The sequence below is a fragment of the Nipponia nippon genome, unplaced genomic scaffold (genome assembly GCF_047370975.1).
Source record: "Nipponia nippon isolate SJK-2023a ecotype South Korea unplaced genomic scaffold, ASM4737097v1 scaffold_6, whole genome shotgun sequence".
NCBI lineage: Eukaryota > Metazoa > Chordata > Aves > Pelecaniformes > Threskiornithidae > Nipponia > Nipponia nippon.
The window spans coordinates 76,776,901-76,804,407 of NW_028262380.1; the positions used below are offsets into that span (position 1 = coordinate 76,776,901).

General features: G+C 42.4%; 3 protein-coding genes across 11 annotated transcripts in view; 1 reads left to right on the forward strand and 2 right to left on the reverse strand.

The window, feature by feature from the left end:
- Window positions 1–524, reverse strand: part of AFG2A (AAA ATPase AFG2A) — a 200,305-nt gene extending 199,781 nt beyond the window's left edge. For all 4 annotated transcript variants that reach the window (XR_015699491.1, XM_087735629.1, XM_087735632.1 and 1 more), the window contains exon 1: window positions 292–524. Coding sequence is in view for 3 of the 4 variants with exons in the window: in XM_087735629.1 (XP_087591755.1) it covers window positions 292–424 (133 nt within the window). In the remaining variant the exon portion in view is untranslated. The remainder of the gene's footprint in view (window positions 1–291) is intronic.
- On the forward strand, window positions 476–27,064 carry NUDT6 (nudix hydrolase 6). 6 transcript variants are annotated; one of them, XM_087735643.1, is made up of 6 exons: window positions 476–689; window positions 1,226–1,429; window positions 6,613–6,668; window positions 9,726–9,780; window positions 12,925–13,125; window positions 26,095–27,064. In XM_087735643.1, exons 1-6 carry the CDS (start codon window positions 530–532, stop codon window positions 26,127–26,129), a joined length of 711 nt encoding a protein of 236 aa, XP_087591769.1. In that variant the 5' UTR covers window positions 476–529; the 3' UTR covers window positions 26,130–27,064. The 6 variants fall into 6 exon arrangements, with proteins under 6 accessions (XP_087591769.1, XP_087591764.1, XP_087591767.1 ...); XM_087735638.1 differs by lacking the exon at window positions 26,095–27,064 and adding an exon at window positions 21,735–26,086; XM_087735641.1 differs by lacking the exon at window positions 26,095–27,064 and adding an exon at window positions 19,595–20,372.
- Window positions 13,811–27,507, reverse strand: part of FGF2 (fibroblast growth factor 2) — a 29,481-nt gene continuing 15,784 nt past the window's right edge. The window contains exons 2-3 of the mRNA XM_087735645.1: window positions 20,706–20,809; window positions 13,811–14,005 (exon numbers count right to left, since the gene is read on the reverse strand). Of these exons, the coding sequence (XP_087591771.1) occupies window positions 13,820–14,005; window positions 20,706–20,809 (290 nt within the window). The 3' untranslated portion in view covers window positions 13,811–13,819. The remainder of the gene's footprint in view (window positions 14,006–20,705; window positions 20,810–27,507) is intronic.

Below are 27,507 nucleotides of genomic sequence, written 5' to 3' on the forward strand. Positions count from 1 at the left end.
CAGAAAACACCATGGCCACACGCTGCTGCTTGCTGGATTCTCCCGCGGGACCCTTCTGCGGCCGTCATTACTCCTCGACACCGCAATAAAAAGAAACTTTCGCTGGGGTCTCAGCCGATCTTGCCTGAGAGACACCCCTCCCCGGTCCCGCGGCTTCGTGAGGGGACGGGGCAGCCCCTCTGGCAGCCGCGGGGAGCGGCAGCCCGCCTTTGCAGGGACTCATTTTTAAACGAGCCGCCCTCAGCCCGCCGGGCCGGCGTCAGCCCGTCCCCGCCGCCCGCACCCCCGTACCTGCCTCCACGGTGTCGGCGACGCCCAGCGCCAGCGGCCCGCCCTCGGCGGCGCCGGGAGGGGCGGCCGCCGGGGAGCCACCGCCGCCCGGGACCGGCCGCCCCTTGCTCTTCCTTCTGGAGGAGGCGGACATGCTGCCGCGCCGACTGCCGCCGAGCGGTTCCGGGAGCAGAGGGCGGCACCGCCCCGGGGGCGGCCGCTTCCCGCCGCCCTGCCCGGCTCTGTCCTGCGCAGCGCCATGGTGAGGCTGTGGCGGGCGCTGCGCCGGGTGCGAGGCTGGGAGGCCCTGGCGGGGCTGCGGGCGCGGCCGGACAAGTTCGGGGGGGTGAGCGTGGACCTGGCCGAGCTGCGCCGTCCCCTCCGCCTGGAGCAGGCCGCCTTCGGGCGGTGGCTGCGGGGCAAGTGCCGGGCGGGGGCCCCGGGGCAGCAGGGCGGGCGGGCGGGCGGGGAGGGGGGCGGCGGCGGGTCTGGCCGCGGCGCCTCGGCCCCTGAGTGAACTCCCCTCAGCCGCCGCCGCCGCGCTGGGCGGGAGGCGGCCGTCGCCCCCCACACGCAGGCAGGCAGCCGCGGCCGTGTGGTGGAGGGCGTTGGCAGAGGCGACGGAAGGGGCCAAAGATCCATTTCCCTGTGCCTTAGGGCAGATCCTAACGCAAAAGCCATCGTTTTGTGCGTAAACACTAAATGGTACCGCGTAAACAGTAAATCGTACCACATAAAATGCCGAGCTGGCGGCGCCGCCTCCTGTCGCCGCTGACACGTTTCTCACACCGATGGGAGTTTGACCCTGTGGTGAATGAGGTGAAAATACAAACTTTGAGGCATTAATCTCGCCTGTTTGTGCACGAAGAGGTTTAAAACCAGAAGAAGCAAGGGTGAGGGAGGGTCTCTGAGCAGCAGCAGCAGCCCTTACCCTCCTTCCCTTGCTCTCCTGCAGGCGCGGTGGCCCGGTGGCGGGAGGAAGGCCGTGTCGCCGTCTGGCTGCGCGTCCCCATCCTCCAGAGTCGGTTCGCGGCGGCGGCCGCTTCGCAAGGCTTTGCCTTCCACCACGCCGAGCAGGGCTCGTCCACCTTGATGCTGTGGCTGGGAGAAGGGCCCAACAGGCTGCCGGGGTTCGCCACCCACCAGCTGGGGGTCGCAGGTTAGTTATGACAGCAGTTGGACCCACGAAACGCCTTTTGAAGAAGCCCTTGGGACCAGGTTCAGTAGGTAATCGGCTGTTCCTCTGCACAACCAACGCATAGAAACAAGCTGGTTACTGTTAGGGTGGCTTTACAAAGTGAAGCATGTCATTCATGAATGGCGTGTGTATTGCTAAAAACAGGCCAATAAAGAGAGAGGTTTCTCAAAACTGTTCCACTGAGAAAATCATACGTAGCTCAGGGAGAAGAAAATGTGGTCGTAAAGCTTTAAAATTTACCTCACAAATATGGTTTCTGAACGCCATTTTGAGAAACACATCTTGGCTTTCACCTTGCAGGTGAGAGAGGTAGGATTTCAAGGTTCAAGCAGTTTTTTAAAAGTAACTACAAACTTCTTAGAAAAAAATAATTTCTCTGCTCCCTGTCCTTACTGTAGATGCTTAATATATGCATCTGCCTAAATTATGCTCAAGTTAAGGTCAAACTTGACCCAACAGGGATTGCTCGGGAGCTAGCACAACTGTCAGCTTAAACTACAACAGTCCAAAAGCTGCTCTGAGCTGTGCCTAGAAGTCCGCAACCCAAACGAATGTATTTTACAAGCATCCGGACACCATACTCTTGCCTATCTAGACCTCCCACAACCACAGTTGGAAAGGAGTTGCTCTAAAAACTGAGGAAATTCCCAAGGAACTAGGTAAGATGGTGCCCCATTTTTTTAATACAGCACAGTACAAGGAACTGGTGATGAGTCAACTTGAACTCAGCTTCACCAAATTTGAATGGTTTTGCCCTCGCTCTCTCAGCAGTCTTCCAAAGATATGCAATTACCTGTCCCATCTCTCAGGAATCTCCTGTGATCTGGAGCAGTACCAGTACCCCTTGTGTACTGGTAAAGACTATGTAGCACTCAGCAGTTAGAGCAGAGAGATAGCAAATCTCTCCCTTCACAAGCTTGGCTAATTTGTTCTCGGCTTGCAGGGCCGTTACTTCACCAAGTGCTGTTAAGATCCATAAATAGCAATTTGAAAAATCTAGTTAGGAAGAACTCATAAAAGCTGGATTATTCTATGTAGCAGCAGGTCAGGTCAAAGTGAGTTTTGGAAAAAAACAAAGCCTTCAGTTACAAAACGGTGGTGCGACTGTCGGTAGTGGGAGTTTTCAGTGAGAAAGCCAGCAGAGGGCAGCATAGAAGCCGAAGACAGGCTTGGATTTTTTCAATGGACATGTTAGAGCATGTTTTCCTGAGGTATGAAAACCTCACCATTAAAATATGTGGCATTAAACTCGAGTAAGATAATGCATTCTCCTAGCAAAAGCACCATGTTATTCCTTATGGTTATAACGTGCATGTTTGAGGAAACATGACTAACTGAAAGGGGATTTTTCTGAAGTAGGTTTTGCATAGCTGAAAGTGCTATTTAAAAGAAAATCATGTAATAGATGTGTTGTGATACCGATGGTTGTCAGGAAGGACATAATACAAGAAAAATCATAACTGAAAAATTCTCAAACATTTGAAAATACAAAAAAATGCACTTTCAAAGCATAATTTGCTGTTGTACTTTGAGATAAACACTTCGCACTCTGCAAGTAGGAAAAAACCTTGAGGAATGAAAAAGTTTCATAAATGCAGGTTTATGGATTTCATAATTCATTGCACAGATTTAAAAATTGCACAACATATAATGTATGTATTCTTTGCTACCCCTTTTCACACCTATACATTTTTATTCATTATTGGGAGTTTCTTTAAAAGAGGTAAAGACTTAAGGAAGGCATTTGTGTAGGCAAACAGACAGATTTCTGTGTGTGAAATCATGACTGCAATATTTTTTTTTTTCCTCTGTTCCACTCACTCTCAGTGGATCTGGAACACATTCCAAGAATACACTAGCCTGTGTGGATACCACCTGGCATATGTTTATTCCATTGTCTTTCTCCTTCAGGAGGGACAGCCTGGGTAGTGGAAAGGCTTTGTTCTATTATTAATTAATTAATTTAATTAATTATGGAAATATTAGATTATTTAAATATGTGCGTTTATATTGTGGGTGTGTGCCTAACCCTAGGCATTTTTATTTCCTGCACGAAAAACTGCGTTTTAGAAAGTTTCTGCAGTAAAGAGAAGCAAATCTGCTGATGAGAGTCTTCATCTCAAAGCTGTGGCCAATGAGTTAAATACAGGGTTTAGTCCCTTGAGCATCCTGAAAATAAAAAGCAGAGACGCTGGGAGTGGTTTGCTAGCCTGCAGGAAGCCAGCGCAGGGAGCAGACAACAGGTAGCGAGCCTGCATTGCCAAGTAGACCAGCAGCTGGTTTTTGTCCTGTCTGGAGTTTCCCACAGAGCGAACGCTGCGCGGCCAGGGCCAGTGCCTCAGCATCAGCCAGCCAAGTGATGACAAAGGTGTGAATAAGCAAGGTCAGGTCATATTTTGCCAGACTAGATCAAAGTCGCCAAGCAGAGAGTAGCAAATGTTACTCATTGGGCTTGGCCATTATTGTTTAGAAATAGTGGAATATGTGATGTGTCTTCCAACTTACTGCATCTGTTTGTAGGCGGCAGGATTTTCCAAATATGTAAAGGTACAGAAAAGCTTCTGGTGTATGACATGATTAAGATGTTTTTGAAGAGCATTTCCAAAATTCTCCGCCTCCTAGGAGGAAGTGGTCTGCCGTCCAGAAAGTGATGTGTGTGTAAATATGCCATGTAACAATGTCATAGGAAGACAGATTGAAGCAGGAAAGTGAGAGGAGAGGAAGAAAAGTAAAAGTCATTCTCTTCTCCCTCACATGTGGTATAAGCCTTACAACACAGCTGTTACTTTCATTGCTACCTACCTTAATCTAGTTGTTGAAACAAAGTCGTTGAAGAGAGAGAAGGGTCTCCACAGGCTCATACACACACGATCATCAGCTTTGGCCAGTCCTGCTACTTAAGGAAACGTGTAAAATGAGCAGCTGCATAAATTCAAAACTGCACAGGAAGATGGGGTTAGATAGGTTACGATGGTCGAAGGAATCAAAAGTGATTTAAAAGCAGTTCCCGAGTTGTTTTACAAAGTAATACCTATTCCTGTCTGCTGATGTTTACCACACAAGCAGTCATGTGTGCATTCGTTACCTGGATGACAAGTGCTTTTCAACACTGAACATCTTTTGATACATGTTTACATCAGTCATAAATAAAACAGATAGAATGAAGATATTTTTCCCCTCCATTACTCATTGTCGGGAGTTGTCTAAGGGGTTGTTTTGGATTTATTTTTTTTTTAATAAATTTTCTTAACCTATTTCCCAAAAGAGAACATTCAAAACAAAGCAGTGTTGTAACAGCGATTACTTGGTTAGGTTACAAGTGTAAACCTTTCCAGAAAGTCATCCTGGTGTTGGATGATTTAAAGCTCCAGGTACCACATTTGTAGCAAGAGGGAGAGTTTTTAAAGCCACGGTTCAGAGCCCGCAGCCAAGCTCTGGTCTGACCGCTACTAACCAGGTGTGGCCCGGCGAGCTTCAGCAGAGGGACTCCTGAGTGACACTTGGGAAAACGAGGCCAGACAGCAAATCCCCGTAGTGTTTTTCCTTTCTTCGTGCTTTCGATTTAGGTATCATCTAGCAGAGATTCTGGACATCTCTCAGAGCATTTCACTGCCAAAAATTACATTCATAAGCATCAATTTCTGGGGAAGAGAGGAGAGAGAATCGTTCTTTCTGTTTGATTCAAACTGCAATTTCCTGCCTTCAGCAGTCCTCCTTAGTCTCAGCAAACCATTTGGCCGAAGAATGTCTTTTCTAGAAAATAATCCCTGTAATCACAGCATGCATCGAAGTTGCTCCTGCTTTCCTTTTGTTCCCTCTTTTAATCGGTACAGTACTTGAACATGGACACTGCTAAATATTTGCAGGAGGAATGAAATCATAAAGGCACAAGCCATGGGGAGGCAGATATGTGACTACCCTCTTAAAGCACGTCCTTTGACATATCTTGAAGGAAGACTGGTATTTCATCTTCTAAATATTCCTCCTACACATAAGTCTGCCATGTATTATTAGAAAACAGAGAATGAGCTGGACAGTCATTCCCTAATAATTCCCTTCTGTGGAAATACTTCCCCGTAGCATTTTAAATGCGTATATCATCACGGATCTGTCCATATACTCTTCCTCCTGCTGTAAAATGATATAAGCATTTTTTTATTGTTACCTACTAATTTGAAACCCAGGCACGACTGATGTGGAAAAGAGCCTGGTAAGTTGCACCACTGTGCTCATTCTGCTCACCACAGCGCGCTTTAAAATCTGAGAAAAATACCTGTTTTAAAGCGAAGGCATTTTGAAAGTATGACCGATGAGTGTGACATGATGATTAAACATGAAAGCACTTGGGTTTTAAAAAGTAGGAAAACTTGTAATCTGCGGGAAGAAAGTCATGGGCTGAGCATGAGGGCACAAGGAAAAGCTGAACTTTTCAGTAAAAAAAATAAATCAGGATGTATGAATCAAGTGAAAGCGGCACTTTTCCACTTGGAAGCAATGCCTTTTGATTAACAAATTGACTCGGATTACTGTGCAGTTCCTATCACGAGTTGCTAGCTGGGTAGCACAGTAGGAGCTGCTAGTCAACCAGTTGAATATTGTCAGTACAGTCAGCCCATTGAGTACTAAACCTTGTGTATTATTAACCAGAAAACACCCAGGCAGGAGTTTTGTCACGAGTTTTACTGGAGAAGGGTTCTTGCCCGTCGTGGCTGCTCAGCCAGAGTCACTGGAAAAACTTCTGTTATTTGAGCAAGATTACAGGCACAGCTCTGCTGAAGCAAGCAGCTTTGCTAGATTATTCAGAAGACGTCTTGATCTTGAATTCTTTAGTTCTGATCATATTAACACAAGAAAATATTCTTTTCATTTCTTGTCTAATCTGGACCTTAAATGTGGGAAGTACTTATCTTGGTACTGCTAACTTCAAATTTTTATACAGGATAGTGAACCTTTTTTCATATTTTACTGTGTATCAGTTTTCCACCAACAAACCACTCTCTGTGATTCATCCGGACAAACCTTGCTAACTGTAAACTGAGTATCACTAGGGGTTTGTCGTGCTTTAGCAAAATGCATTAAATTATGGCTGTTAAGATTGAACGTAGGTGTCTAACAATCTTTTTTCAATATTATCTCTCTACTAGGTGCTGTTCTAGATGGAAGCACTGGAAAGGTGTTGGTCGTACAAGACAGAAATAGGGTAAGTTTGTTATCGGATTATAAAATAGAGAAGTTCCTTTAGACGAGCCTACTCTGTAGTATAAAACAAAGATCTTTTTCTTTTCATTCCAGTCCAAAATTGTCATAGGTAACTTGTGTGTGTCTTGGAACACATCTATCAACACATTGCTGTATTGCATTTGAAGGAAAAAAAAACAGACTTTGAAAATCAACGGCTTTGTTCTTAATTATAACTGGTGATTGAATGAGCAGAATTAAGCATCCTTTCTGCTTTCAGTTTTCTGTTCTCTCCTGTAACTGACCCAAGAATCCCTGATCTTGTGTTTGGATCCATGCAGGCCTCTGGAATACCCCCATGGCTCAAAGCAGGTTTTGGGAGAAGGATTCTGATTCTGTTTGGTTTGAAAATTCCAGGCATACCTGTGGCTTTAAATAAGCAAGAACATGGTTGCCCATGACCTGGAGACCATCTTTGTACAGCAGGTGTAAAGACCATTAATTTCTCACAAACTGAGATGCCTGACCTCGCTACCGAGAATGCCAAACCAGAAAGCGTTAGCGTGGTGACGGTGGGCCGTGTGATGTGGCTGGAGGTAACCAGGCATCCATCACTGGTAACGCCTTCCAGCCCCTGTCAGGCTAACCTAGGTTTTAATGCAGCAAGCGCAGAAAGCTCACTAGCTCATTAGCAGTTGCCTGTGCTTGTTCCATTTAAAATATACTTCGCTTCCACGATGCTTTCATTTGCGAATTAAATACAAGTGTCTCTGGTACAGGGAGATGAACTGCAATTTTAACATGGAAGCAATCAAAACTTGCATACACTAACTGAAGTATACTTGGATGCGTCATTTTCATTTTACGTGGTTAAACTTATGCCAGAATCTCACTGGCTGCATTTTTCTGTCTTTCCTGAAATAGCTGCTAAGAGATTTCTTCTCAGGACCCAAAACATCGCTTCAGTTCATTGGTAACTACAACACAGTTAATGAACTTCAGTGAAAGGGTGCTTTCATGGGCAGGTTCAATCATACAACACATTGTGTTTGTGACACAAGTTCAGAGGAAGAGAAACACCCTTTTCTTGTTTCCTGTAAACTATTAATTTTGTATTTTTACTTTTCATAAAGTAAATTTTCAATGACTTCTCTATAGCAGGACTTTCAGGCTTACATTCAGTAATTACCAATTAAAGCATAAATCCAGCATGCAGGCTGTAGGCTCCAAAAGTGGTTCCAGTTCTAGCAAGTCTCCAGGAACAAAGAATGCATTATAAACTTTAGAAATGCTACCTTTTTTTTTTCCCTTTTATGCACACAGAAATTCTGAAACTGCATGCTTACCTTTTAGTAAATATCTTAAACAGGTCTCAAAGAGTAAAAACGGAAATCGCACATTCTGCGTGTTTAGAAGGAAAAAGTAGTTTCCTAAGCGCAGGAGGCTTAAGGTTTAGCTCCTTAACGCTGTGGGTTTGTTAACGTGCACCCGCAGCCATTTTAAATGCAGCTCGCTCTATCCTGTTTTACCGTGAGACATCAGATGCTCTATTCAGGTTCTAGGTCCAATTCCATACTCACCAGACATTGCCTCCTGAGCCCCGGGCCCCAAAACACAAGAGGACCAGCCTGGCACCACTCTTCCCTCCAGCTCATTCCGAAAAGTGGGGTGGGGAGATTCCAGTCAACTATTTCAGCTTCACTTTCCAGAACAAAGCTGATGCCTAACAGAGTGAGTGAGGAAGGTGAAGGGAAAAATACAATTGTTTCCAACTCCCCTCTTCACAGCTCTCTTTTATTGAGTGGATAAAATTAAGTATAAAAACGTGAAGTGTATGAATACCCGTACGCAGCTCAGGCAGCGTCTGAATGAATACCCACGTTGGCTCAGACAGCGTCTGTTTCCCACTGTCAGTTCCACCACTCCTCTCCCTTCTCCTTCCCCACGAAATTAACAATTTCCCTGAAACAGTGACTTTTAATACAAATAATGTTCTGAAAGCTTAAAAAAAAATTAAACGGCTAGTAGAATTTTAAGAGCTGCTTGGGTTTAATCATGAAAGGACAATTCCACAGCACACAAAGATTTCCAGGAACTGAAAGCAAATCTGAAAGCCAATAGACAAATATATGTATTTTCCATCTGCACTATTTTTAATCCATTACTTTCCAAGGCCTTGAAGAGTGCCCAGAAAAAAACATTTTCCATTGTAGTCGGTGGGGTTTCAAATCACTGGAGAGCACACAACTTCCCTCTCTATGCTGCATGTACAAAGAAAAGCTCTCTTTTTTCCCCCCGAGTGTACCTTTTTACTGCATTAATATCTAGTTGAAGGTTAACTTCTTCCTCCGTAAACTTTTAATAAAGAAAGAAATAAAAAGAAAGAATAGTACCTAGATGTAAAGGTAAAGCCTACAAATCGTTATGAATTTGCAAGAGGTGTAGGAACGGGGACTCCTTTACCAGTATCAATAACAGCACCAAGTCTGCACTTCACGTTCTAAGTACTGAACTTTATTGCAATTCAATAAATGCTTCTATACATAAATCACACACAAGGCCTCAGTTTTTGTTTTCCATGAAAACAAATGACAAGTTACACTAAATGGTTATTACAGACACAAAAAGTCATCTTAAAGCCAGTGCAGTATAGAACAATACTACAATCATAATACCTGTTTGTAAGATTAAATATATATACATTTTTTAAAAGCCAAAACCATTGAAGTGGAATACATTCGTGATTAAATATAAGATTATATAGTCTATAGCAGCTTTTTTTTAATATTCAACTACTCTATCTAGTTATCTAGCAGCAACATTGTCTAATGACTGTTAGACAGTTTGTAATTTCAATCAGTAGATGTTATGTACCAATATTTCATACAGACTGTAGATATCTCTGATCATCACATTAGCAAGAACAAAGAGGTTCCTACTTAAAGCCTTACCGATGATTGTAAGAGTAATTACAATACTGCAACTCTAAGAAAAAAAGTCATGTGTTAATTGTCTCCTTAGTATTAGCGAGTACAAAACAGGCTGCATACTTCATTAGTATTTTTTTCCTCCAATACAGACTCTAAATGCATGGAAATTTCCAGGAGGTCTGTCTAATCCAGGCGAAGACATCGGTAAGTCCTAGGACAACAGGTCAGATGTCAACAGACTTACAAAGACATTAACGATACTGAGATACGTCGTGACCCACATCACTCCTGTGACTAATCGCTTCTTTGAATTAATGGTGAATAGATGAAGTGACATGGTCCCATGACCGTAATGGTAACGGGGTAACATTGTGTTCAGGGCAGAGGAGCTTTGTATTTATAACAGTTACCCTTTTCCACAATTTCTCATAAATGAGTGCTTGAAGCCAGCTTGTTTTTTGTAGGCTTGTTGGATATGCTGTAATGTGAGCCAAAAGTGCAGAGGATTAAGGTAACCGGTATATAACCCAAATAAAACCGAAACAGCGAGCTCTCGGCTCACACTGGAATCCAGGGCAGTGAGCTTCATGATGTACTCAGCAAAAATTTCCACCTCTCCATTTCTATGTACAAAACAAATACACTTGCTTCCTTCCCCCCTTGTTCGAGCTGTTCAGACGAAGAGCTCTTTGGCACAGGACCAGCGTTAAGTGCAGCGCCTGAGTCTCGTGGGCACCTACTTTCAACCCGAGTCATGAGGCACTTCGGTATTAAAACACAGTGCTGATCTGAGGAAACCTATCGTTTCTGCCCCGCGTAGCAGAGGGGGTGATGAACGCTGCTGCAGTTATGTTCAGAGGTGAATGAACAAGGGTGTTTATAAAGAAAGAGAAAATTGTGCTTTTTCTCCTTGTATCTCGCCCCTTAAAATTATGATCCACGGACTGGTTAATTCTTAAGTTATGCTGCAGGTATTAGGTAGGTCTTGTTTTCAAAAGTTACATTTGCTCACATTAAGTTAGCCCCACATCAGTATTCAGGTGTATTATCTCAATAACTCAAAAATGTTGCCCAGCAGCAGCTCTGGCAAACTGGGTATCGAGCCCAGGTTTCCCGACTTGTTTCATACTTTGGAAATATCTACTGTTTTTCGCAGCCTTCCTACAACAATGCGTGGAGGGCTCGTATTCCAGTTTGTTATTTCAATACGTGGAGAAGGTTTCTAGTTAGCGGGATATGTCCGAGTTGTAGTTTTCATAACTCGCGAGTCAGATTCTAAGTCTTTTTGTCAAACATGGTGAGAGAAATCAAAATCACTTGCTTGACAATGCAAATGCATGTAACATAGTGAAACAGACTCATGTTTTCAGAAGAACCCCAGATGCTGTGTTGTCAAGCCAGGCTCCCTTTCGCTTCTGAGAGATACCGGGGGGGGGGGGGGTTTGTACTGAGGGAAAAGACTGACCAGCGCTGGCAGCAGCTTCCCCAGAGGAATACTGAGTAAGCCAGTGAGATTACGGCTGGAGCCGGGACGTAGGTATTGAGAAACACCTGGGAGGAAACAAGTCTCTTGCAGCTCCCCTCCTGCCACTACTGAACTATGTAGTAATAGAAGTTATGATTCTCTGCATCACATCTTAATGTTACAAGAAGGTATAAATTAGTGAAGCATAAAATATAAGAGCGCTTGATTTTACTTTTTTTATCCTTACATCAAGCCTTATAAACTCACAGTCATTCAAGGGACTAAATTTCAAATTACAATTACGATTCGCAATTACAATGCTTGAAGATCCTGTGATTATACGAAGTGACAAAATATATGGCTGCCTACTTTAATGAGTACAAACTGACTTGCGCAAGTGATTTGAATAGTTCCGTAACGCAGATGAAGCAAAGTGCACACATTTCTGTATATTTCTGAAACTCAAGCCCTAGTGTTTCTTCTAGTGTAACTGTCTTATATATTTATCTATATATATATACACGCACATTTAAATAAAAGGGAAACAGAAAAAGGCACTTTATCTGAAAGAAAAGCTCAAAGCTTAAATAAAATCCCTAATTTTTTCATTTTTCTTACCATAGCCTGCCTCAGCATCCCTCCTGATCTCAGTTGTTTATCTTCTTCGACCACTTTTGTGTAATACAGCCCCTTGCCTAATAATAAAACCACTTGCCACAGGGAGTCTGCTTCGCAACCACCATTTTAAAAGAGAGGACCACAGAGGCCTCTCTGGGCAACATAAAATGCCGGCTCTCCAAGGGTCATTAACGGTAAATGAGTATCTTCCCCTGTGTACTTCTTCCCCATATGCAGTAGCCTTTTAACTAATTAATACCGTAATAAACTCACTAACAGAAATGTCCTGCAGGCACCATGTCTCCAATCCCACAAAGACCTCTATATACTTGGTGCTGATGGGAGCTGAGCCGAGGCAGAAGTATGTGCAGAATCAGGGCCATTAACATACAGTTCTTTGGCCTCTGCTGGATGAATCGCATTGCTAGCCACTGCATGTCCTGAAATTATTTCCAATATTTGAAGCTACAAGATACAAGCTTCCACGGGAAGGCAAATGTAGAGATTTGTCTTATAAAAAAACGTATTTTGCTTTTGGAAGTAAGCCAGGACACTCATTTCTTGCTGAAAATGAACTGACTGAAACAGGTAACATGGCAAACCAGCTATATGCATTTACCACTCAAACGAGACACAACGATGAGTTTACATAGATTGGGAAAAAGTTAGTATTCTACCTACCAGTAGTTACCCCAGGCAAGTAGGATTTCACTTGACTACAATGAAACTGCAGAATTTGGAGAAATAAGCAGAGTATCAAGAATCCCATTCGGGCTCTTCAATTTAAGTTACTATTCAAGAGAGAAATCTTCTCTTGTGAAGAGTACGGGATAGATGGGCAATCGTCTGGCTGTAATTGCAGCACACAGACCCTCGGAGTTACGGCTGCTTTTGTAATGAGGAATGTTAACACTTACATCACTTTGGTTGATGTACACAAAATGTACACGTGCAGCATGGATGCAGCCTGTTTTCTGCAAGAACCGGCTACATGCTAGACTGGTATTACGGCACATTTCAAATGTCACTAGGCACTTAAGTTTCATATTTTGTAGGATATACACGAGAAAGGCATGTAGCAATTAGTTTTGTTCAGCCACCAAAAAATTAGCTTATCCTTGTGTTGAAACAAACAGGCCTACATTCTGAAAAGCTTACGAAGCAGAACAGAGCACGCTTGGAGTTAGAAATTTTCCGTGATCAACAGGTTTAAAGAGGGTTAAGCTATTCTTAGGCGTGTTGTAAGGACTGCTCTTTTCACCTAGGAGACACAGCAGTTCGAGAGGTTTTCGAAGAGACTGGCATTAAGTCAGAGTTCAAGTCCATCCTAAGCGTAAGACAGCAACACAGACACCCCGGAGCCTTTGGCAAGTCGGATATGTACATCATCTGTCGCCTGGAGCCCTCCTCCTTCAACATCAGCTTCTGCCAGCAGGAGTGCCTGAGGTGTGAATGGATGGACCTCGGTGAGCTTGCTAGGACGAAACACGCTACTCCCATCACCAGCAACGTAGCCAAACTCTTACTTTACGGGTACCGGGAAGGGTTTGATAAGATTGATATAACCATGAGAGAGTTTCCAGCTGTCTACACAGGCCTGTTCTACAAACTGTACCACAGGGAGCTGCCCGAGTCCTATAGAAACATTACATGATAGCAATACGTTTCACATTTCATTATATTAATAATTTAGAATTATTATTGTAGTGTTATTTGGACCATATTAAAATTATCCAAGGACTTCTTTTTAGGTAATTATTAGAAGGTAATTATTTATTCTATTCTCTAATAAGCTACAGAGAGATAAATTATTTTAAAGGTAAATATTGCTGTAAGTGTGCATCAGATTTGCTTTCCTTTACTCTGTAAAGCAAACATAAGGTAAATAAAATAGCTCTACATAGGTATCTAGCAGAAAACAGAAGTGTTATTGATCCTGAAAATGTATTTTCCAAGTAATTTTACCTCCACGCACACTGGCACAATAGGTTTAAAGAGCGATATAAAGACAGTATGAAACATTCATGTTTTAGTCTGGTATCTGCAAAAGTAGTTAATATCAGCAAATAATTGCTTATATTTTTGCTACTTCGGAGAGGAGTAAGAAACTCGACGTCTTTAGTGTAGTGTGGCATATGTGCTCGGAATCCGCCATGGAAATCAGCTTTTAGCAGACATGGGAAGAAAAAGGATAGCTTTCTGTCCAGGTCCAGTTTTTGGTCCAGGTTTGTACTGTCCAGTTCTTTTCAGTGCCACGTACCAATCTGAGTACTTCCGTGATCGGTAAGTGTTATAGTTATTAGATTCCAAACGCTCAAAAAAGAAACATTCTTCTGTTGCACATTTCTGAAAGGGAAGAAGAAAGGATTATTGATACTCCATCACAACAATCAGTTCTTCAGATTCATGGGACTAACTTACCAAGAACATAAGTTAGCAAGACATTTGGTTTTAAGAAATTCACATTACGTGTTTCCTGTTTAAAGAAAGAGTTATTGTTAAAATATAGCTTTTAACTATGATTCATTTATTGTCTGTAACACAGACCAAGCAGATTCTGGTTTGTTTTCACTATCTAATTCTTCGTTCTGATTTGAAACTCGGTCAAACAAATTAAGAATTCCATCCCCTGGCACTTACTGATAGATCCTGACTTCCAAGCTCAGCAGTTTTGCCATCTCATCCTCGGTTATAATTTAACAAAAAACAAAAAAAAAAAAAAAGGCAAAAAAAAGCAGGACGTGAGAGAAAAGGGAGTATTTCCCTTGCCTTCCTCAAACCAACCTTTTTATCAGATCAAGTACGGCTATGGAATTATTCTGCTTCTGGAAGTAAGCTTTCAAAAACAACTCCACCTACAGGGAATTAACATGCCTTCACACCTACAAATAAAAAAGAAGGTTGTTCTTCACACAACAGGTAAAAGTTGAGCTGTGCAGCTGCTTACCAGTTATGGTTTCCCCCAGCTCACACGGATTCAAGTCACTTTTGCACAAGTTCATGGAAAAGAAATTCACTGAAATTTACTAAATAGGTAAAAACCATTCTTGGCTGAGAGGGGTTGGAGGCTGGGAGATCAATACAGGGAATTCCTAGGTATGTCTTGTCTTACACGCTGCATTTGATCACCATCAGATAGAAAAAACGCAACATCATATAAAGCCCTCAAAAGGTAAGCCTGCCGTTGATGAATACAGTGTGATACACCTCTTCGCACATCTCTGTGCACGGCAGAAACCGCTGCTCCCTCGGGGTGACCACACCGAAGAGAAAGAGTCTTCCTTTTCAAATGACCCCATGCCTATCGGTGAGATCATGCAAGGTAGGCAGTATCTATTGCAAGGCTTTAACCCACCAATTTTCCTGGATAGTTATTATTGCCTGGGGGACTTAAAACCAAGCTAATTTAACTCTGACTAGTATTTATAGCTGTTCAGAGTCACCAGAAAACAGGAAAGTTTATTCAATTTTTGAAATCCACCAAGAAACCACACGGTTCCTCTGTATCCAAAACATAAGAGGACGTACAAACAGCTCCAAATAAGCTCTCATTCTGTAGGAAGAGGATTGCTATCGGTGTTTAACTGCATTTGCCCCACGGCATATTCGCAACAGCAGAAGCCCTGTCAGCGGACAACGTTGCTCTCGTAGCGGTCACAGTGGCAAACCTGCCTGCAGAACCGGCGCTTCAAGCAAGAGAAGTTATTTTCTCAAATATAAAGATGGCAGAAGTTCAACACCGCAGGAACTTACTGGAGCGGGGGGGCACTTTGTTTTCATATACACCATTTGTCAGTCCAGCAACTCAGTCATACTCGTTTACCCAGAAAAATGTGGGAATGCCGGAGGAGGAGAAAAGCTAGTCATCAGCAAGAAAGCATCTAAAATCTTGGAGAGGAGACGGGGACTGTGAAGCAATTCCCCAAATGAGCAGGCTACTCTTTGTTACAATGTTCTGTTAATATTAATGAATACACACAGTATCCAACTAGAACTAAAAAGGAGCTTGGAACAACTAGACTCCACACAGTATGCACGAAAACATACAAGAGTAACTGGTATATGCCAAGTTTCTGTAGCTACAAGCAATTAAGTCATTCGGCTGCAGTCTGGAATAAAGTGATCTGTCTCCAAACATATGTCTTCAAATGGAAGGGTTGTTTTTCTCCACTTCAACCATTTTCAAATATGAATTTTGGTTTCCAAGGAAAAGAACTTACAAGAGAAAAATCCATACGCAATTTCTCATTTCTGTAACTCACTAATATTTTTACATTTCAAATAGCAGAAATCAAATTAACAATTTTCATATGATGTGTAGTTTAAATAATCTTTCTCAAGATAAATCGTATTTTAATGCCTTTTGTTCCAGCAAAATGTGGAAACAGATGCATTAATCATCTCAAGCCACAGATCCAAGCCTGAAAGGGATTACAGCAGCCTTCGGAGGGCACAGAAACTGTATAAAGAAAAGAAGCATTTAAGAACAAAACCAAACTTTAAGCAGAGTTTAGGCAAGTTCAGTACAACCATCCAGGCTGGAAATTCTGGCAAAGAGACCATCGCAGCCGGCTCACACCTCGCCTTCACCTCCTACCCGAAGCTGTGGCACTTCTGGAAGCACCAAGACAGCGGGCACCACGGGCGCTGGGGAGGTACCGGGCAGAGCACGGCCTCCGGATGCCGCAGCACCGGGTTTCTCTACGCGCGCTGCCCGGGCGATCCCCGTCAGGTGCAGCGCCGGAGCCGGGGGGTTGGATCAGACGCCCCACACCTGCGGGAACCAAGTCTTTACAACCTCCACGAGGAAGGAAACAGCTTCCAGCACGCCCGTGGTGAATTTAAGCAGCCACTGCAAGATCCCATGTACAGACAAAAGGCAAATTCGCACGACCCCCTCTCCTATGCACTAAATTCACAAAGTGGACACAGTCACAACTCAGAGAAGCACGTTACTTTTATTTAGCCTTCCTCATCTTTCTCAGGTTTAAAAAGTAAAATAGATTAAACTCCTCAAACAGATTGTCAGGCAATTTATAGGTGTTATAAAAAATAATAAAAAAGGGTAAAAAAAGAAAAAGATAGGTAAAAAGAAAAAAGATGTGGGGTTGGTTGGTTTGTTTGTTTTTACATTCATAAAGATCTTTTGAAAGGTGCCACGCGATTCACTCTGGGCACTGAAGTCCTTATTTCTCCACAAAGCATACGTGAGACCAGTGCTTTCCTACAGTACACTGCCAATGTAATTTTAACATCAAAGTGAACATTTAGGTGACAAATGATAGTTCAGGCTTCATGAACTATGTATTCCTTAACATCTGCCAAAGGCGACATCTCCGAAGCCGGACTGCTGTCCAGCAGGAGTGGGATGCCCGCCACCGCGTTGTGAATCTCAGCCCCTGGAAAAACCCTGGATATCAATGTTTTTTTTTAAATACGCTTTGGTCTAGGCTGCATTCGAAGCAGTGATCTGGCAGTGAAAGCCTTCACAGCACATCATAAAATACCCGAACTCTACAGCCCTTTGTGAAAAGAATAAAGGAAGGGAAAACACTTGGGGCAGCGGCAGGGAGCAAGTGCCACTCGGCGCCTGCCCTGCCACCAGCCAGTATTTTGTCTGCTGCCCAGCAAGACCTCCATCCAGGAGAAGTCTGAATAAATAAAACGCAGAGTGCAGGAGTTTTTAATGTTAGCAGTTGGTTGTAGCCGTGCTGGTACTACAGTCTGCCGTGTGCCACCGCTTACAGTAGCCAAACCGTAACGACCGCCAAAATCCTCAAGGTGATTCACCCAGGGCAGATTAATTGACCCAAAGAGGCAGAAGCTTCTGCGACAAACTTCTTCCCCCCTTATTTGCACGGCCAAATGCCACCCACTGATTGATTTTTCAGTGCAAACTGCATCTGCCGTAGTATCACATTTTGCCAATTAACTAGTTTTGACATTTTGGACTCAGATTAGGAATTAAAATACCTCAAGTTGTTCACTCTTAAAACTGAAACCAGAGGGTTAACCTGTAGCTACCACAGCAGATGGCATATGACCCGAGGCAGGTGACGATCACATTTAGCCTTTCCTAACCATGAAGGGGCCAGGAAATGAAGGTTATTCTCACAAATGTTCCTGTACCACGATTTTAATCCGTAATATCAAAAGAGAAGAATTTCCCTTCAAGTCCAGTCCTTCAGTCTGGCAAAACCTGCCCAATCATAGCGAAACCACGTAAGCACAACAGACAGAACGAACAGGTTGTATTCCTAAATAAGAAATTATTTCTTGTGAAATACAGAAGCTAGTCAAAAGTGCAATTCTTTCTTTTATGGGAAATTTTGAGAAATTTCTTCATGAAATGAAATAATCAAACACATTTAATTCCTTAACGTGAAAATATTTCATTATTATAATTAAATGATACTGGAAACTCAAAATAAGCCATATCACAAGTGAAATGTTTCAATTTTTCCATTAAAAATCTGATGGAACAGATACATTTCTGCACAAATATTTTTAGTTAAAACAGGATTTTCCAAGGGAAGGCTTTGACTAGCTGCATTAATAACCAGCCATTTCCTCCAGCGACTGAACTGGTAAAGATTACCTCGCCCCCACAACAACTGAGTCTGCTAGTAAACAGAGGATGAAACTGCTCCATTGCAAGCCGTACCATCCAGCTTTCAAGACCAGAACGCGATCCGCTGCACCACCACGCAAATCACCCGTGTAAGTAGCGATATGCGGGTATGCCATAGATCATTTTGCAAAACCCAACTCAGAACAAACCATAAAGACATGTCTCGACCAAGTAATTACAAAACATCCCACTAGATGAAAAACAGGACTGAATAATAATTTGCGGAAGTATTTTTGAAGATGTTGATATATTTCTAAAACAAGGACACTATACAAATTGGTCCTTGACACTGAAAAGTAATAAAAAAAGAACAAAACAGATGTTATAAAGGACAGAATAGTACTTGAGTGACTAGTGGATTAGAGGACTAAATAGGTGTTTAGAAATTAAAGTTCCGTAATGTTTTGAAATAAATAACCAAAGGTTTCAGCAGATACGAATTCATGTGCACTGACGACATCGCTTCACCGCAAAGATTTCCAGCATATGCTCTTTCAAAGCTCTCACTGAAACACAACACTGCTCAAACTGGAAAAAAAAAACCCAAATGCTGGCAATGAGGAACAGTTTCACGAACGCGTTTATAGGCAGAGAACAGTAGAGGCACAACTGGCCACAAACTGTTGGAAGCCAGTACAGAAATCCTCACGGAGAAAACACTGCCTGTGCTGCAGAAAATGATCGTGAAATTGTGGAAGTATTCATTAGGCTGGCTGAAGAACAAAATCTTAAGAGTAGAGAGTTCTCACCTATGAATAGCGAAAATGAAGAGCTGTAGGAAGTAGTGTTTGCAGTAAACAGTTCCAGTTATACCCACTTCCAGAAACAAAGCAAAGCAAAACAAATGTTTTATAAACTCGAGTGAGAAGCACAAAGTGACCCAACTTTCCCAGATTTTGAGAGGGTGACCGCGAGCGAAGGGCAGACACTTCCCAAGCACACCGCCTTACAAGACCTAAGCAGATACAATTGCTGCATATAGCTGCAAGGGAAGCATGTTCTACAACCAAAACCCACCATGCGACAGAAGGTTGGAAATCCCAAATATAAACGCACCCAGGTGTTTATAGCTTTACGAACGGTGCTAAACACCCTATTTTGACCATGCACTGTCGCTCGGGGTAAGGAGGGCAATTTGAACAGGAAGCTGAATGCCACCACACCAGCACCACAGGAAATTCCCAATTATCCTTCATTCAAGAATAGCACAGTGGACTACTCACATTTTCTTCAACTGAGCTGTCACGCAACACCCGAGTAAATAACGCTGTAACTTGAAACAAGTTCTTTAACTGTGTTCACAGGCATAAACAAAACGGGCTTCCTGGAGCCAGAGACGCGCGGTGCTGAGGAGCACACCAGGGATCCCTGCTCATGTACAACTGCTGAAGTGTTTTGTTTGCCATCAGAGTAATTTCACTTCGGCAGAGGCAGAACCGAGGAGAATCAGAAGTAGTTTCTGCAGCCCTTGGCACGGGTCTTTCATTAGCTGCAGTTCAGCTAGGGTTAGGAATTCACTTTATTATTAACACCTGTTACTGGTGGGGACTTGCACAGAAGCTGAATGGGGCTGCCTCCAAGGTACCGAAGCATCAGGGATCATTTCAAACTAAAATTCTACGAGGATGCCCTGCAGTGGTACTTCACTTACTTCAAAATGAATGTAACTGCAGCGCTTAAAGCAAAATTTATAATCTAGCTCCAGGAGACCTTATTAACTTTCAGCGTCTGCTAAACATATTGGCTTTAAAACACGGTTAAAAAATAAGCTGATACCAATAAAATGCATGGAATTTAAAACTAGTCTCATTAGAGACTAGTTTAATTTACCTACGTTTAATAACTTTTTATTATTTTATCATCACATTTTCAAAAATGGTTTTCTTGCCAGTTTTCTAGTTTGGAAGTATACATGACCAAAACCCTCAATTCTTTACATAGAGGAAAATGAGAAAACAATAGACACAGATTACTATCAAAACCGTAAAAGTCAAAATTTAAAAAACCTGGCATTACTTCCTACTTTAAAAGGGTCTTTACAATCACTTTATGTGAAAATAAGTGAAAGAGGAGAAAATTACTCGGGGGGGGGGGGGGAAGGGAGAGACTTCATTCTTCATTTGTTCTCATAATTTCCTTCTATACACGATCACTGTGATTTTTCTCTCTCAGACAGGCCATTCTAGTTAAACTTCACAGCTTCTAGGTGGGGGCAGACATACCCATCTCTTCCTAGTTCATAGTTCAATTAATTGACAGAAGTTCCGCAGAGCTAATTTCTCCCGGATGAATCACACGCAGAGGAGCTGAGTACGTCCTGCTGGAGGAGAGGTTACTCAATACAGAGTGAGGAGAGGACCTACCAATACAGACAGACACACACACACATAAACATTAAAAAAACCCGCTGCTTACCAAGGCCAGCAACCTGCCATCCTCCTTCATAGCCAGAAAGCGATTTGCACTTACACCTTTGATTGACACCACTCCTCTTTCTTCTGCTTGAAGTTGCAGTTTGACTGCGAACAAAAAAGACAAAAAAGTAAGTTGTCACAGCCATAGTGGTATTTCAGCACTTGACAGTGAAGCCTACTGCTTGAGACCTAAAGCCAGAGAAAGCCTGAGCTTCAGCTTGCAGCGAAGATAGTAAACTTTCAACCCCTAGCTTTCAGATCCCGTTTTTCATCAAAGAAAATGCTTATTACAAAGTAAGTAGCTATTGTCAAAATTGGCAACTATAAGCGTGAGATACTCTATCTTCATTCCACAAAAAGCAATTTAAAAACCCATGAAATTCCTTGAGGACCACTTATGGCACGGTCAACTGCTGATAGGAAATGGGAATTTTTCATGGCAATTTTCTTACGGAGATATTTCTTCATGTTTATAGAACAGCATCGGACATCGAATGCATGCAGTTCTATACAGCTAGATTGTCAGCGAGGCACGAGTCTGGCCAATGATTAAGACCATTCAGGACTGTATCACTCGCTAAATGTTCTAGCCGTTCCCAACAGAAAAGTATCAATTAGTTTGCATCATGCATCCAACAAGTGGTTAGAATAAACGAACAGAACAAACTACTAAAGTAGATCAGGATAGCAAAAGACACAACAACTGGTGTTATACACATTAGAAACATGAAAAGTGGGTTTATTTGAATCAATTATTTAAAAAAATGACAAGTCTTTTTTTTTTTTTTTAAATCTGTAAGGTCGCATCGCATAGCTTTTAGCTACTGCCCGTGAATTAACACAAAGTCTAAACTGATTTTTCTAGCCACAGATCGAATCCAGTAGTTCAGATTAACACACCAATGTTTTCCCCTTTGCCCACAGCTCGTTTCAAGCGATAAGCCAAAAGTGGCCTCCGCCTAAATCCAGAAGAGCTGTTTACTATTTTTCTTCTTTTTCCTTCCCTGCTTATTCCTGTCATTGCATTCAGAACGTGAAACGAATCAAGCCTCTACGTGGTTACAACAGCGGAGCCAGGCAGTTGCATCTCTGCTGCGTTTCAGCCTGACTTTAACAGGAGTGTCTGTGACACTGTACCTCAAAGTTCAGGTTTTTCAACCGTTAGCTACTCAGGACGGGCCATACTGCAAGACAAGAAACTATACCAAATACCATAGAAAAGTCCACCAGATACCTTCTACATGACTTAGGTATTTGAGGCGCAAAAAAAAAAAAACGCACCAAAATCTAAACACTCTGTTGGAACTGCCATTTTTCTGGAGAAGAGGAGGAGGGAAAGGAAGCAAAGTACATGTTGTCCTAAACCTCACAGAAGATCCTGTTCTATTCCAACCACTTTTAGACCATCTCCCTCTGAAAACCTAACTTTGCTTATTTAAACCATCACTTAAAAAAGGGGAAAAGGCCCACACAGCCATTCAGATGAGCTCTTGGGACTGCTGGCAGCTTGACATGTGGTGCTTTCTCCTCCCCCTCACAGCAAATAGATGCCCATTCCCTGCAGCTCCATCCCATCAAGCCAGCTCGCACAGGCAGTACAATTCAATCCGATTTCTGCTAAAACCACACACAACCATTGCAGTAACAGAAGAACACAAGAAATTGGATCTCCCAAAATCCCTAGGTTTTCCTCTGTTCTGGATGACCGTTTTTTCCAGCGAAACCTGCATCTGCAAACCCCCTCGCTTAAAAAAGAGCAATTAGAAGTGAGCCCAGATGAGTACTATTTTTCTGTGCAACACTGTGCTTCCATCCACAGTTCCACTAAACAGGGATTTTTAAGAGCGACTCAACTTCCGTAACAGGAAGCAAGATCATTGCAACACAGGCATCAAAAATGAGGAATAGTTAAGAAACAGCTTCGCACCTTCTTGGGATGCAGAAAGACAAAGACGACTTTTGCCAAAGAATTGCAGCAGCTAAAGAAGGAACAAGCAGGATGTCGCAAGCTGGTACTGCTTATACGTCCATCAGGTGTCCGAACGAAGGATATGACTCATCTGGTGCAAGACTATCGGTGTTTCCAAAAACAAACTAGGCTGGAACTTCTCCTTCCTTCTGCTCACATCCCAGAAATTATTTTGGGAATTAGTGAAAAACATTTTCTATTTGAACGCACTATACCGAGATCTGACCGTGATAAAAGCCGAGCTAGAGGAACCGACTGCTGTGCTCCATCCACTCCAAAGTACTCAGCCGAGGATTTGCATCAGTTTGTTTGCCCATTTCTTTCTTTGAAGGGTTCACAAGAAACACGTGCCTGGTTCCGTACAGCCAGACTGGTGTTACAGCTTAGCGGGGAAAGTCTGATGGGCCATACTGGTACACATCATCTCAGGCACGAGCGTCACTCGCCAGCCTGCTTTTGTGGAGTATACAGTTTTTTCTATTTAATGAGGCAGTTTTAAAAAGCTTGACCTTTTAAGGTACCAGAATAAATGCTTGAAGTGACCGTAAATTTTGGAGCAGGAGCGTCTCTCGAGATTCAGACGGAGGTTGCTGCTTATTTGGCTTTTTGTTGTGGGGAAACAGATTTTTTGCAATACAAATGAAAACTTTCTTGGTTTACTTCTGTTGCTCCTAAAGACAGGACTGAAGAAACTCCAACAATAAGAATACCAGGAACACGAAATCTTTAGGATAATTGCTGCAAACCTTTTTTTAAGCACTAAAATTTTTTCATCTGATTTTTCCCCAGATACAGACATCAGTAAGAGCTGCTCTTAAATCCACTAATTTATGTACACAACCGAAGCTATATTAATAAAATGCTGCACTCTAAGGGAGATAAAATGGTTTCTTACGAATTATGTGTCTGTTGCCATTTTGCACAAAGAAAAAAAAAAAAAACAACTCTCATTGTTCACTAATAACTCTACTTCCAAGGAATACAGAAGCCTCTGTAGTCATAAAAAGTTAGGTGAAATGTTTAATTTCATCCCAGAATCGAGTATCTAAAATACAGCCCTCATGAGTTATTAGGCCAAAATCTGACTTGTGAACAGCTTCAAAAACCTTCAGTGCAACTCCTTGCCCTCTGGGGAAGCAAGAATGTGGAGAAGTGCTCTGGGCAGAGGCTGGGGGAAATGGACTTTTGAGATGTGCCCAAGCGTACAGCTTTCACCGCACACTTAACAAGAAACAGCTGTGTGAAATACCTGAAAAGTAATATTAATTACTGCAGTACGGACTTATTATGCTTCGTGACTTTTTCTTGACAAAAAAAGCACACCAACTCCTACAGCATCATACTGGGCCAGAAGTTCAGATTCTGTAAAAACAAACTTTTAGTAAAGGTTTTTAAGGCCCGTAAAAATATTTGTATAGTTTGGAGAAGCTTGTGAACAGTGTTACTCTATAAAAAGGAAAAAAAAAAAAAAAAAAATCCTGCAGAGTTTGAAAAGTGCTGCAATACTGAAAGCCCCAAAAGTAAAATCAGCTTCACTGGATTTTCCTCTCCAACTCGAAAAAACACATGAATAAACAGAGCCAGAATAGTACTGTAAGTTTTTCAGGTTTCAGCGTTATTTTATGGCTTTATTAATGCAAGGTGAGTATTTGCCACGGTGTTACATTCGTCTGGAGATGCCAAGATACAATACAGCCTTACTAATCAAACACATTTTGACCGTGCAATCCATCACCAGAAGCAACAATTTTAGGTTTAGCTCAATGGATCTTGGTACAATCGGTCATAAGAGAACCGTAACATTTGACACCAACGATCCATAGCTTTTGCAGCCTTTAGGTCACCAATAGCAATAGATCAGACATGGGCCATCATTTCAGATCTACTCGTAATACTTGTTTTCAGCATACTTGAACCTCAAAATCAGATCCACGAAAGTAAACTAATTAAGAAGTTTGTAATCCAAAAAAGTAGCAGAGATTGTTGTGAAACAGCTAATTAATGAACTGAGGGACAAAAGGCACATTTTCCCCGTCATTCTGGCAGTCCTTTGGGAGGGCCCCCCTCCAGCACGGCAATTATTTCACTGTTCGCATTCATAGCATGCCCTTTAATGTGGGATGAACGCCCAGTGCGAGGCTATGGTCGATGCCCTGCTCGGCACGCTGAGCAAATATCTTGAGGGCTGAGGCTAAAGTCAGAACAAAGTTATGAAATAAAAACGCCGTATCCCAGTTATAACCTGTGCAACCTTTACGCACTGACAACTAAAAAGGACTCAGTAAATTTACTACTACTATTAAGACGTTCTTTGGTATCTCTTCACAGTAAGCCAAAGTATGATCATCATCTCTTTTTCTGCCACGTAAGAAGAAATGAAGTGCAAGACATACAAATATAATTTCATGCCAGGGTAGAAACTCTAAGGAAGAAGGATGAAGTTGTGTCTTTCAGAAGACATAAAAAGGCTTAGAAAACACAAATGGAATAAAGTTGAGGCACTGAACTATAATTCAGGAGACGGATTTAAAACCTTCCTCTAACACAAACTGCTAATACTGTAAGATAAAATTATAAAAGTATCCTAAATAAAACTCTCCTCTGAGCCATTTCCTTACTCCTGTATTCAGCACGATCGCAAACCTGTTACCTGAAGAAATTAATCCGTTAACTAAATGCAATTTGTGGATATAACAACAGTCCATAATACTGCAGTGAAGGTTTTCCCAGCAGCAAAGATACCAAGCCCAGAAGACGATGCCATACAGCCCCCCGACAGGCTGTGCAAGTTAAAAGTGCAAACCCAGATGTTCTCCTTCCATCTTATGACACCACAAGCTGCATAAAGACAAAATTCTCAAACCAAAATTAAATGAATCAATAGGTATTTATAGCCTACAGGACAGAAGGCATTCAATTTTTAATCAGCAGGTGATTGTTTAAAAGCCACCTGGCTCAAAAGCAAAAAATGCCATACATGTTCCAATTATAGGGAAGAGAGATACAGTATCTGAAAGTATACGATGAGCAAATCTCTCCGTGTTCACTCTGCCCATGACATCAGGGGATCCCGTCACCCTCTTCTCCCTGGAACCACGTTTTCCAGTTCCTCTGTGCCATAATAAACACGGGAATAAAGTACCGCTAGCTGTGCCATGGCCCTTCCTCAGGTAACTCACCCGCACAGTGGCAGCGCCACCATCCCCCAGGTAAGATCATAAAACTTAAGTGTTCAGCACAGGGAAGACATGCAAATGTACAAATCAGAAATTTTTAATTATGGATCCAGAGTTATATTTTTAGTCATTGTTACGATACTGAGTTTTTCCTCAAGTTTTGCAAAAGGACTCCCATACCAAAGGAAAAAAAAAAATTCACAAGCTGTTTGTCAACCTCTTGAACTGCAAAATGCTTTCCACAGGCAGACTGCGTCCGAACCCTGTCTCCAGCTGCTAGCTGAGGGCGGTGCATCCCACTTCCAGAACATGGGAATTCTGCATCTTACAGCGGCCGAGCTGAGAGCACTCACTGAGCCCCAGCTCTTCCACCAGCATGCGTGGCAACCTCTGGATCTCAACGCAACAGTCGAAACAGAGAACATCAATGGTTTGTCAACAGTTTTTCACAGCAAGGTCGGTGAACCATAGCTGAGCCAAAATAAAGGCAGGCTAAATCCTGGGAAAATTTTGACCATGTTCATTTTTGACAGGACATGCAAAAGGAGTCCTAACTCAGCACCCAGTTGTCTAACTTTGTTAGAGCTATCGTTAAAGACTGTTTTTTATTTATATATATATATTTACACACATACACACACACAGAGCACCTTCTAAGCTGTAAGGGTAATCCAATACTCAGAGTTTCCAATACAAATTTTATTTTACAGTCGTATGTGTTCTTGCTTATACCACCATCTACGTCTCTATATGGCAGATTATCCAAACAGCAACATTTACCCAAGGAGATGACCATTACCTAGGAAAACATATCACTGTGGATGTAGTTTGAGTGAAACTGCTATGCCTTCCAGTAGTATAAAAAAGGATAGAGCAGGGGACATTTTTTCTTTGCAATACATAGAAGCTGTGTTAAGAATACATAGTCACTGATGTTTTGGCTGAAGAATACAAGCTACAGCCTAACCTGAATTTCCACTGAAACCAGTATAATTTGTGGCATTAAAGAATGTTGAACCACACTGCAACGTGCACCAAAATGCCTGGGAGAGTTTCCTCCACCTCCCACTACAGGCAGCCCCTCCTGGACAAATACAGCTGGTCTGTATATATACACACAAATGATCATACAAGATGAACCTGGGTTTTTTGCCAGCTTCCTTTCCATTAATGCAGGAAATCTGCAGGTGCGCTCTTTCCAACAGTGATGCTCGGAGATTCTTACCAGCATCCGAAAGGCAGAATAACTAAACAGTCATTTTCCTTTTTGTTGTAAGACAATTTACAGAAGATCAAACTTCTTCAAGACTGCTCCCTGTGTACATTAAACAGGTCCAACAGTTTTGGTTTTGTGGGGTTTTTGTTTGTGTTTTTGTTTGTTTGTTTGTTTGGGGTTTTTTTTACATCAGGTTCTGATCCTGTGAGGTGTTAAACACAGACGAAACACTGCCCGCACTGATGTGTTCCTCCCCTGCAGCCAGCAGAGCTGTGCAGGCAGGGATTTCTGCGTGCATTCGTGTCATTAGTGGATTACAGATGTAGAGTTATAGTCACACATACATGACTATCCCTCTTTCATAGGGTATGTGGTCAGGACAGATCTACAAGTTGCAGGTTGAACTAGCCAGCATATTTCAGAGACTTACAAATGGGCATTT

Bases quoted from the DNA above. Each gene is read 5' to 3' on its own strand.
- NUDT6 (XM_087735638.1), top strand. From the start codon at position 530: ATGGTGAGGCTGTGGCGGGCGCTGCGCCGGGTGCGAGGCTGGGAGGCC. The intron at 690-1,225 runs GCAAGTGCCGGG...GCTCTCCTGCAG, and splicing joins CTTCGGGCGGTGGCTGCGGG to GCGCGGTGGCCCGGTGGCGG. The intron at 1,430-6,612 runs GTTAGTTATGAC...TCTCTCTACTAG, and splicing joins CCACCAGCTGGGGGTCGCAG to GTGCTGTTCTAGATGGAAGC.